This window comes from Spinacia oleracea, chromosome 4, assembly GCF_020520425.1.
Source record: "Spinacia oleracea cultivar Varoflay chromosome 4, BTI_SOV_V1, whole genome shotgun sequence".
Lineage (NCBI taxonomy): Eukaryota > Viridiplantae > Streptophyta > Magnoliopsida > Caryophyllales > Amaranthaceae > Spinacia > Spinacia oleracea.
In genome coordinates, this window is record NC_079490.1 from 100,497,955 (window position 1) to 100,510,322 (window position 12,368).

The following is a 12,368-nucleotide window of genomic DNA, read 5'->3' on the forward strand; positions in this document are numbered from 1 at the left end:
CGATCGCACCGCAGAGGAGCCCGCTCGCACGGAATTTCGGTGGGCTCTCACTAAATTCCTGTGCGAGCACACAAGGACTTTCTAAGATTTAGTCAAGTTACTAAATCTTGGGAATACCGGGAGCATTTGAGGCTACGTGTGGGATTCAAGCACCAACAACATGTGCTAATAATTTTGAGATCAAGCCCGCCTTGATCAATTTGGTGCAAAGTCATCCCTTTTGTGGGAAAAGCAACGAGTCGCCTCACGAGCATCTCAAGCAGTTTGAGCACTATTGTGACACAATAAAACACAACGATGTAACCTCGGATTATGTGAGATTGACTTTGTTCCGCTTCTCTTTGCTTGGGCGTGCTAGTGATTGGCTTGACAAGGAGGTCAAGCCCAACTCACTTCGCACATGGAACGAAGTAACTAGTGCCTTCTTGAACAAGTTCTATTCTCATGGGAAGACGGCGGAGTTTCGCCACAAGATTCAATCATTTGAGCAAGGCCGTGATGAATCGCTTTTCGAGGCTTGGGACCGATTCGAGGAGTACCAAAGGGAATGCCCTCATCATGGGCTTCCCAAGTGGTTGGTGCTACAAACTTTTTACCTAGGATTGAGTCCAAGCTCGAAAACAAGTTTGGATGCGGGCGCGGGAGGCCCCATCATGAACAAAACGGAAGATCAAATTGAGGAGATAATTGAAGATGTAGTTCAAAACTACCAATCTTGGCATGTAGGTGCAAGAAGTTATGATGGGAAAAGTAGGATTGAGGATGGAAAGGGTTCGGTGTACGCCATAGAGCAAGCACGGATGATAGAGAAGCTTAGATCGAGATTAGAGAAGCTTGAGAATACACCATTTGCGGGAAGTGCAGCAAGCAAGCCACCATCTCCGTCCACAATTCCATCTCCTTCGACCACTCTTCTCAATAAGGGGAAGGGCAAGGTTAGTTCTTATGGCTCGATGCCTCCGGGCACATTCTTTTGTGAAAATTGCCAAGACTATAATCATTCCCCCGATGCATGCCCTTTAGTTCACAACTTGTCATTTGTGGATTATGGCCCTTCGTATGAAGGAGATTTTGATGTAGAGTATGCTAATGCCATCAATGAGAGGTCTAGGAATGATAACCCTAACAATCCTAATTTTGCTAGGCAACCTAGAGGGCCCTCCATGTATGGTCCCCACCAAGGCTATGGCCAAGGAAGTGGGTATGATAACCAAGGCCGAGGTGGCTATAGAGCACAAGGCTATCAAAGCCAAGAGCCCTACGGTTAATCTTAAGGTTTTGGCAATCAAGGCCAATACAACCAAGGGGGTTATAATCCTAACCATCAAGGTGGAGGGGGTTATAACTACTCTTATGGGCAATTTAGGGGTGCCTCAAGTGGAGGTTATCCTTTGAACTCGGGAGTTCCTTATGGTGCATCTCATTTGCCACCTCCCGGATTCAATGGACCGAGGACCTTTGTCAACCAATATCAATCCAACCCAAGTGGTTATGGCGTTGCACCTCCACCACTCCCGCCTCTCAAGTCGAATCTTGAGGCTCTCATGGAGTCGTTTGTGGGGGCGCAAGCCAAGAAAAACGTTGAATTTGAGGATGGATTCAAGCAATCCAATACTCATCTTAAGATGATAGAGACCCAACTTGCTCAACTTGCTAGCACCATCAAGGAGCAACAAGTGCACACAAGTCTCCCACCCCAAGGTCAACCTCCTAAGCAAATGTACGCAATTGTGACAAGGAGTGGGAAGACTTTAGATGATGGTGTTACGCATGTTGAAGCTCAATGCTCTAGGGGGGGAAATTCTAAGGGAGATGAGTCCTCGGACCATGATGATGAGGAAGGGAAGTCTCATGTCGATGGCATGAGTGATGGTGATAAGTCGAAAGAGACTACCCTTCTTCCTCTCCTAACTCCTACTCCCCCCTACCCTCAAAGATTTGCGGTAAGAAGATGGATGACCAATTCCACAAATTCTGGGAAACCATTAGCAAACTTTATGTGTCATTATCTTTTACCGAGGAACTCAAACAAATGCCCCACTACTCAAGATTCATGAGGGACATTCTTAGTGGCAAGAGAGGGTGTGAACCCAAGGAGACCGTTCAACTCACGGAGAGTTGTAGCGCTCTAATTCAGCACTCCTTTCCCCCAAAACTCAATGATCCCGGGAGTTTTTCTATCCCTTGTAGCATTCAAAAGCTAAAATTTGAGAATGCTCTTTGTGATTTGGGGGCAAGTGTGAGCATCTTGCCATATAAGATTTTTGAGAAGCTTACTCTTGGTGATCTCTCTCCTACCGCTATGTCATTGCAACTAGCCGATCGATCGGTTATGTTTCCATTGGGTAGGATTGAGGATGTTCCCCTCGTAGTTGGCAAGCTTACTTTTCTTGTTGACTTCGTTGTCTTGGACATCGATGAGGATGCCCACACCCCCATTATCTTGGGGAGGCCATTCTTAGCCACCGCGGGTGCCCTTATCAATGTGCAAGGGGGACTTATCACCTTGAAGGCTGGAGATGCCAAAGCTAGCTTCAAGCTCACTATTGATGATCAATGTTGTCCCAAAATGAAAAGTTGCATGAAAATCGACACTCTTGCTTGTGTTGAGAACAACCATACTTGTGCTAATTCTTCTAACGATTTTCATGTTTCTAAGTGTGCTAATAAGCTTGCTAGGTCCTCTCTCGGTGAAAAGGAAGTCAATGGAGATCCAAAGACTCTTGGGGATGAGTTTGATGATGTTGTAACCATCCCCGAGCTATTTGAGATGCATGATGAAGATGTTAATGGAGCTAAACGCTCCAAGGTGTTCCATAGGTCGGCTAAGAAAGCCAAGCAGTCCAAGAAGGTCAAGACTCCATCAATTCCCGAGGAGGGGCATGTTGGTGGATCGTTTGGCTTTCGTCTCTTGAAAGGCGGTATCGGTAAGATCTTTGTGCCCAAAGGGGCAAAGAAGTGCATGGTGACTAGTGTTGACCCAAAGTTGGTCATGTTTGATCCCCCTTGACCTTTTTTGGGGGGGTCCGTCAAGCTAATGACGTTAAACGAGCGCTTCCCGGGAGGCAACCCGGTTGTCTAACTCTTGTACTGGTTTGTTTTTGTGTGTTTTCATCCTTTTACTTTTCTTTTCATAATAAATATGTTGAGATGGGTGTGCAATAGTCGAGCAAGCCAAGAAACATAATTCCAGTTCCGTGCGATCGCACGGTTGATTCGTGTGGTCGCTCGAAACTGGAAAATCGAGGCAGTTGCTCCCAACCTTTCCGTGCGATCGAGCGCTGTTGGGCGTGCGATCGGGCTCGAACCGTGCGATCACACGGTTATTTCGTGCGCTAGCACGGGTCGGGCGGAGCTGTTCTGCGATCGTGTTATTGGAAAATCCGTCCCCTTTCTTTTTCATTTCTTCACCTCACTTCTCATTTCTTCACCATCTCTCTACTTTTCTCTCTACTCCAACTCCTCAAAACTCCATTTCCTACTCAATCTTTCTCACACATTTCACTCTACACCACCCACATTCACAAATTCATCCTCATTCCTCACTTCAAAACCAATAATTTCGGATTTTTCTCAAAAAACCCCAAATTTCTAGGGTTTGGTTGAACATTGATTTTGTGATTCCTTGTTGTGATTAGAGCATTGGAGTTTGCTTTTGGGTGATCTTGTCTACCTCCCTTACTTGTGGTGACGATTTCTTTCCCTTCTTTCTTCATTGTTCTTTACATTTAAGCTCGTTGTTAATACTACTTGGGTGAAATTCTGAAATCTTTGATTTTGATTGTTTGGATTTGCATGTTTGTTTTTGTGTTTGTTCCTTGCTAGTCTACACTTATTATGCATGTTTCATTGTGAATATTTGTCAAGACTAGTCTATTGATCGATTTTTGGTGAAATGTTGGTGGAATTCTTGATGGGTTGTTGTTTTTGGATAATGAGGATTGGTTGATGAGGATTGTTTAGGTTGAACTTGAGTGATGAAGTGATACTTGTTGGTGATAATTTTGATAGTAGATTGTAGTTTTTTTTTTACTAACTTGGTTTTTCCTTTTGCCTTGCATTGTGTCTCTTTTCTTGCTTGTGTGTAGATTTTTGTCCCTAAGATTCATTATGATGACCAAGCGTACAAAGAAGGGACCCAACCCCCAAGCGAACAAGAGGAAGGCTATCACTCCTCCGGCCTTCGAGACCTACGAAATTGTTTTTCCAGAGCAACGGTCTTGGAGTTACTATGAGGAATTGTCTAAGCGGAACATCCGCCCGACAAATTTCTATCACAAGAAGACCGTTCAGGACTTGGGGTTCGAAAAGGAGCTAAACGCTTTAATTGCGGGGCTTGAGCTTGAGGATTTTGTGACCATGAATGCCAAAACTTATAAGAGGGTCACTCTTGAGGTTCTTTCCTCGGCTAGGAGGCGCCGGGTGCATGACAATGGAAAAGAGTCGGTTGAGCTTCATTTCCAAGCTTTCAATAATCAACACGTGCTCACCGACGAGGCGAACAATGATTTCTTTAACATCAACCCGAATGATTTCTTTACCACTCACCCGAACCGGGGTTTGATCGTTAATCCGGTGGCGGAGTGTGTGGACAACTATGATGAGAATATTTGGTGGGGAGAGCTCACGGGAGAGGAGAAGAAATTGATTTCCTCCTCGGCCAAGTCTTCTTCTTTTCACCACCCCGCCATCCGTTACTTGAACCGCATGCTCCTATATGCGGTCTTTGCAAAGGGGGCCACCGGATCCTTGTCTAGTGCGGAACTTGGCGCCCTATGGTTAGCCACGGAGAAGAATGAGGGGATCCTAGATTTTGGGCAGCTGTTGATCACCCGAATCATTGAGCATCGGGATGGGAAACCGACTTGTGGGGATATTCTCTTAGGAGGGATGCTCACTCTTCTCTTGAGGGCACTCCCCGGTGATCCCTATCAGGACATCTTAGCTGAGTTGGATGAGGTTCCCGGAGGGGAGTTCCTTGACTTGAGGACACTCTCCAATGCCAAGTGGATCAAGGCCACCAAGGACGACAAGTATATTTGGATGGTAAAGCAGCGAGATTGGTGCATCCTCCCCAATCCCGCCATCACTTCTTGGACTCCTAATCTCCGGTACTTGCTTTCCCGTGACCCGCGATTCGTTGCCTAAGCACAGCGGCTTCCTCCTCCTCAACCCAATTCGGATTCTCCTCCACATGGTCCTCCCCGTAGTCCTCCTATCTTGGAGCCTTCCCCTAATGAGGGTGGTATGTCCTCTTCTTTCTCTCCTTTTGATTTCCACGGCTTGCAATCCACCCTTGCGGCTATCTTGCAAGGACAAGAGAGCCAAGCTAACACCTTGGCTTCTCTTGCTTCACAAGGAAGCCGCACGGGGGATTCTTATCCGGATTTTGACTCGTCATACTACAGTAGGCGGGTGTACGATTTTCATGTCGACAAAGGGGATTTTGCCCCCTATGTCAACTATCCCTATCACCCTCCCCAACAAGGGCCCATCCCTAGTTGGAATGAGGAGCGTACACCTACCTACCCGTATTGGACGGGCCCATCCCAACCCGGAGTCACTCCTCCCTCTTTTCCGCCTTATGATTATACCATGATGGGCGGGAGTGACTACCGAGGTGACCCCATCTATCCTACTCCCCCACCGGTTGATCGGCCAGAAGGTTGGCCCGAGGATTTCACCGGGTGGCCTAGGGGGTACATGGGAGGTTGGGATGGTCCCCGAGGAGAGCCTCCCCATGGCAACTACCCCCTTCGGCCCGAATATGGTTGGCCGCTTTACACCGATGCTTCGGGGCCCGACGTGGACCCCACCTACAATGTCACCCCTTTCACCGACGATGTGGCTCGTGCCCATCGCCTTGAGCGGGATGACTTTTGGAGGATTTATGATGCAAAGGTAAGGCGCATGCCCCGGGTCCTTCTTCTTAGGGTTCCCTCCTTTTCTCCCCCATCTTGATATGATGGTATGCTTGCAATTAGCTTGGGGGAGCATTGCAGAGTGGGGGTTTTGCTTGGGATTGTTTGCAGCTTGTTGGTGTTGATGGTCTTCTTGCCACTTCATGTGGTTGTGTATATGATGATGATGAGTCTTTGATGATGTTTTTGGTGTGTTTTGGCCATTTGGCCCTTGTCTACTAACAATTTTTCTTGCTTGTTTTTTAGCACTGTTTTGGTATGATTCTTTGCGGTGGGTTCTCACTTTCCACCTTGTGCCTTGTCCGTCCATTTTTGGTGAGTTTGTTCGGGTTTTAACGGGTCTTTGCGGGACTTGCTCCCACGATACTTCCGGTAACATCCTTCCGACTCTTATGCATTCTTTAGGGGACGGGCATATATCATGTTGGGGCATTTGGGTGGATGGGTAGTTGTGCCCCTCCTTGCTTAGTTTTAGGCCTTGAGGACATGGCCTAATTCTAGCTTGGGGGGAGTTTTGTTTGTGGATGCCTACTTGTTGATGCTCTTTGCTTTGAAATCATACCAACACATGCTTGTTTCTTTGTTTTCTTAGTTTGATTTAGCTTGATTTTTAGTTTCTCTTCTTTTTCTTTGTGTTTGTTTCTTTTTGTTTCCTTTTTGGTGTACATGATCTAACTAGTGGAAAAAGGGTCATTTGCATCGCACTTTTAAGCATATTTGCGTCGCACATCGTGCGTGGCAAAAGCTCTCGACGCAAATGACTAAAAGTCATTTGCGTCGCACATTTGTGCGACGCAAATAACCTTATTTGCGTCGCACAATTAGCAAAAGTGCGTTGCAAATAACTTTTCAACATGGTGCCTGAAAAGTCATTTGCAACGCACATTAGCTAATTGTGCGACGCAAATAAGGGTCATTTGCGTCGCACATTTAGCTAATGTGCGTTGCAAATGACTTTTCAGGCACCATGTTGAAAAGTTATTTGCAACGCACTTTTGCTAATTGTGCGACGCAAATGACTTTTAGGCGCAAAAAAAAAAAGTCATTTGCCACGCACAATAGCTTAATGTGCGACGCAAATGACAATTTTAGCGCCAAAAAATTAAGTCATTTGCCTCGCACATTGAGCTAACGTGCGTTGCAAATGACTTATTTTTATTAAAAAAAATATTCGTTTTTTAATATTAGTTGGAAATTCCGACATGATCGTCTTTGAAATTAGACGGTTCATTCCCAATACCGGGAATACATTTATAATTAATACCTGTCACAAAAGTTTACAACGTAATTAACGTTCCCAATAAAAGGCAATTAAATTCGTCATAGATCGATCAACCAACATGTTACAACAAACATAAAATTATTACAACAAAGGTACGTAGCTAGATAGAGATCAAGTTCATATTACAAATTAAGCTAAAAATTCGACATTGTTCATGAAGTAATCTGCCCAAAAATCTTTCACCTCATTAATCTCCTCCGCTGAATAAGGCAATGTTCTTGAAAAATCCTAAAAAAGTGTAAATAATTCAATTTATCAACGATTGATCAATATAATAGTTTTGTGTACTTCAATTTATTATATAAAGTACGTAGTTTATGAGAACATACCTTAGTAAGATCTTGACTATTAGCATGATTCATTATTATGTCGTACATAAAACGCATGACGTAGTAGCCACAATCTAGTGATCCCGGTTGTTGAGCACACTAAATGCATTAAAATAAATAACACAAGTAAAATTTCTATCACATTGTATGTTATAATTTTGAAAAACTTATTTCTTAGGTAAATAATAAACTAATTATATATATATATATACCTGTGCTGGAATCCATGTTAATTTAGTTCCCTTAGATTGTCCACCTAGTCTCTTGTAACTCCGAAAAGCACTACACATTCGATAAAATATGCAATTATATATACTTTGTTTACACATGTAAATGCAAAGAATATTTTACATGTAAGTGCAATTATATACTTTGTTTACACATGTAAATGCAATTATATACGTAGTAGTCACATTTAAGGCTAATTGGGTCGTACGTTCTAGGTCATTTTTAGGCAAAAATGATGTTTTCGAACCCAACTTTGAACCAAAGAACCTAAGGAATGTTTTCAAACTTATTACACGTCTCATATGCATAGTTATAACTTTCTAAGGCCCTTTACAATCTATTATTTCACATTTAAGGCTAATTGGGTCGTCCTAGGTCATTTTTAGGCAAAAATGATGTTTTCGAACCCAACTTTGAACCAAAGAACCTAAGGAATGTTTTCAAACTTATTACACGTCTCATATGCATAGTTATAACTTTGTAAGGCCCTTTACAATCTATTATTTCACATTTAAGGCTATTTGGGTCGTCCTAGGTCATTTTTAGGCAAAAATGATGTTTTCGAACCCAACTTTGAACCAAAGAACCTAAGGAATGTTTTCAAACTTATTACACGTCTCATATGCATAGTTATAACTTTCTAAGGCCCTTTACAATCTATTATTTCACATTTAAGGCTATTTGGGTCGTCCTAGGTCATTTTTAGGCAAAAATGATGTTTTCGAACCCAACTTTGAACCAAAGAACCTAAGGAATGTTTTCAAACTTATTACACGTCTCATATGCATAGTTATAACTTTCTAAGGCCCTTTACAATCTATTATTTCACATTTAAGGCTATTTGGGTCGTCCTAGGTCATTTTTAGGCAAAAATGATGTTTTCGAACCCAACTTTGAACCAAAGAACCTAAGGAATGTTTTCAAACTTATTACACGTCTCATATGCATAGTTATAACTTTGTAAGGCCCTTTACAATCTATTATTTCACATTTAAGGCTATTTGGGTCGTCCTAGGTCATTTTTAGGCAAAAATGATGTTTTCGAACCCAACTTTGAACCAAAGAACCTAAGGAATGTTTTCAAACTTATTACACGTCTCATATGAATAGTTATAACTTTGTAAGGCCCTTTACAATCTATTATTTCACATTTAAGGCTATTTGGGTCGTCCTAGGTCATTTTTAGGCAAAAATGATGTTTTCGAACCCAACTTTGAACCAAAGAACCTAAGGAATGTTTTCAAACTTATTACACGTCTCATATGCATAGTTATAACTTTCTAAGGCCCTTTACAATCTATTATTTCACATTTAAGGCTATTTGGGTCGTCCTAGGTCATTTTTAGGCAAAAATGATGTTTTCGAACCCAACTTTGAACCAAAGAACCTAAGGAATGTTTTCAAACTTATTACACGTCTCATATGCATAGTTATAACTTTTTAAGGCCCTTTACAATCTATTATTTCACATTTAAGGCTATTTGGCTCGTCCTAGGTCATTTTTAGGCAAAAATGATGTTTTCGAACCCAACTTTGAACCAAAGAACCTAAGGAATGTTTTCAAACTTATTACACGTCTCATATGCATAGTTATAACTTTCTAAGGCCCTTTACAATCTATTATTTCACATTTAAGGCTATTTGGGTCGTCCTAGGTCATTTTTAGGCAAAAATGATGTTTTCGAACCCAACTTTGAACCAAAGAACCTAAGGAATGTTTTCAAACTTATTACACGTCTCATATGCATAGTTATAACTTTCTAAGGCCCTTTACAATCTATTATTTCACATTTAAGGCTATTTGGGTCGTCCTAGGTCATTTTTAGGCAAAAATGATGTTTTCGAACCCAACTTTGAACCAAAGAACCTAAGGAATGTTTTCAAACTTATTACACGTCTCATATGCATAGTTATAACTTTCTAAGGCCCTTTACAATCTATTATTTCACATTTAAGGCTATTTGGGTCGTCCTAGGTCATTTTTAGGCAAAAATGATGTTTTCGAACCCAACTTTGAACCAAAGAACCTAAGGAATGTTTTCAAACTTATTACACGTCTCATATGCATAGTTATAACTTTCTAAGTCCCTTTACAATCTATTATTTCACATTTAAGGCTAATTGGGTCGTCCTAGGTCATTTTTAGGCAAAAATGATGTTTTCGAACCCAACTTTGAACTAAAGAACCTAAGGCAAAAATTTTGGCAAAAATGGCATTTTCATATGCATACTTTACTTACTTGTTTAATGGCTCCTTAATCATCAAATTTCTCTTCTTCTGTTGAGAATCAAATATGTAGACCTCACGTTTAGACAAGCAAAGAACTAAAAGCATCCAGTGACTCCTACATACAAACAATAAACGTATGTAGTTAGAAAAAAAAAAGTTAAATTTATAACAATCAATTAAAAACGAAGTTCAAAGTAATTTTCATACTTTTCGTAGTATGGACATAAGATGAATGTCTTAGAACTAAGTGCACTCATGGACCTCGTGATGTACAATAGAATTCGATCTGCATCGGACTTTAACATGGTGGCCGAGATCATCTCCGGGCACATGAATCCAATACTATTGGGGTGACAATCATCGTGAAAACACAACTCACTCAAAGCCCTATAATATAGAGTGTAAGAACGTTAAGACAATCATAAAAATCAAATTTAGGGGCAAAATATGAATTTAGGTAACTCACGTAGCAAAAACTTGTATTATTGATATATTGAGCCATGCTCCCGAGAGAAGTTGATCGGTGTCTTCAACGGTGACACTAATTTCAAAGTCCTTTTCCATATTGAATGTCCTTTTAGTGCAATGTACCTTAACGTGCTCCCCTTCTTTTAATCCCAACATCATAGTTTTCATCACATTGCACTTACCACTCAAATTTTGCACTTTATAATTTTCAAGGAAATAGGTTTTTGATTTAGTGTTGGACGCTTTTGTTCCACTTCCCCCAACCACTATCTCTTTCCCTTTGTTCCCTTTCCCTTTAGGCTCTTTACTTGTAGGCTTGTTTACCTGAGGTATGATTTTCAAATAACGATATACATATTAGTGAGCATACATGGTATAATAGTTCTACTTCAAATTATCATGCATATGTTAGTTACCTCCTCATTCGTAAGCGACACCAAATGTTTTGGCCACTGAGTGAAGGTACCATGAGCTTGAGCAAGTTTCTTAATATATTGAGAAGGCACGGGGACGGGAGCTTCTTTGTACGCGGGCTCAAAATCATCAACGCTCACTTTCACGTTATCGGACGTGACGTCGTTGTGGTGATCAAGGAGCAACTCTGGACATATGGTACCATAGGCAACAAAGACTTTCTCCGAGCCTATGTTCAGGTATAGATGGCACGGGACAGGTTCCTTATTATTTATTTTGAACAATAACGCAAATACAATGTAACATGTTAGAAAAGTTCAATAGAATTAACTAGAAACAAAGTACTTGAAAAACACAAATTATCATACCGTAATGTCGGCAAATGGATCTAAACCCCCGGAACGACAACTACTATGAACATTTGCGTCTATCCTCATATGGCTTGGTATTTGGACACCAAGTTCTTTAGCAAATGTGATAAATTTCTCCATGACCATGGCATCCATCTTGGAGTTCATCTCTTGTATTGTCTCATCTTTGACCCTTTTGGTCACTCTTGCTTCCATTTCCTCCATCTCCGCATCTCCATACCGTCGAAAGCTACGCCGCTCTCCGGTCCCCCACACAGCTTTGATGCCTACTCCACCACCAAATGTTAGTGGTCTCCCTTCTTTAGTCTTACCAAGTGCACGAGATAAGACATCATCTCGTGCACTTTTGGGAACAAATTCCCCTTCATCTTGTTTCCTTTTCCATTCATCCTACATGAAATCAAATGGTTTTGAGAAAAGTTCAACACTTGGTTTCATATTTAAGAACATATATGAAATTAGAGGAATCACAACATTACGCAAAATTGTTAAATGAACTTACAATATTTTCTTTGACCTTTTGTGTGCCCTCATCCGGCAAGTAAGGATTTCCTTTCTCATCTGGTTTCGATCTTGCAAGAAGCCATAAACATGTCCTACTCGGCAAACTTGAAGAAATTGTAGACGCAGAGGAACCTTCAGATGACGAAGAAACTGAGGGAATGTACCCTTTTCTCTGCCATTCACTTGTCATTTCAGCATATGATTTCTGTCCCATATGATGAGGATATATGTTGAAAGATTGACTTTGTCTTGCTTTCTCACTTATTTCCTAATTTTAGGGGGGTAAAAGAAATTATTACAACAAAATAAAACTTAGATTATAACAAGACTTTAAATAAGAATAATTTTTATACCTCAGCTTCTTCGGAGGTACGTATCTTCACAAATTCCTTCCATATATCCTTAGTTATATAACTATACAAATCATATGGCATCTTTTCATCTTTTGGCCTTTTCCTTGTACCCCGAATCCAACCAGTCGTCAATCTTGATTTGAATTCCCTCCAACGCTTATCACAACTCTTTAAGACAACTTCTTTCTTAGTTTCATCTGTGATATGAAATTCTCTCTAAATGAAAGAAAAAGAAAAGGAACAAGAAAGTCTTTTAGCACATGAAAAA

At 41.2% G+C, this 12,368-nt stretch overlaps 1 protein-coding gene and 1 pseudogene across 1 annotated transcript; both read right to left on the bottom strand.

Moving 5' to 3' along the window:
* Window positions 1–464: 464 nt before the first annotated feature.
* Window positions 465–565, bottom strand: LOC130460470 (uncharacterized; annotated as a pseudogene).
* A 6,401-nt stretch (window positions 566–6,966) lies between these two features.
* LOC130459198 (ubiquitin-like-specific protease 1) lies at window positions 6,967–10,759 on the bottom strand. The gene is made up of 6 exons (XM_056826407.1): window positions 10,457–10,759; window positions 10,198–10,377; window positions 10,001–10,105; window positions 7,745–7,814; window positions 7,533–7,631; window positions 6,967–7,431 (listed from the first exon to the last, which is right to left on the bottom strand). Exons 1-6 carry the CDS (start codon window positions 10,624–10,626, stop codon window positions 7,333–7,335), a joined length of 723 nt encoding a protein of 240 aa, XP_056682385.1. The 5' UTR covers window positions 10,627–10,759; the 3' UTR covers window positions 6,967–7,332.
* Window positions 10,760–12,368: the final 1,609 nt, after the last annotated feature.

Bases quoted from the DNA above. Each gene is read 5' to 3' on its own strand.
- LOC130459198 (XM_056826407.1), bottom strand. From the start codon at position 10,626: ATGAAAACTATGATGTTGGGATTAAAAGAAGGGGAGCACGTTAAGGTA. The intron at 10,378-10,456 runs GTGAGTTACCTA...TCTATATTATAG, and splicing joins ATAATACAAGTTTTTGCTAC to GGCTTTGAGTGAGTTGTGTT. The intron at 7,432-7,532 runs GTATGTTCTCAT...ACACTTTTTTAG, and splicing joins ATAGTCAAGATCTTACTAAG to GATTTTTCAAGAACATTGCC.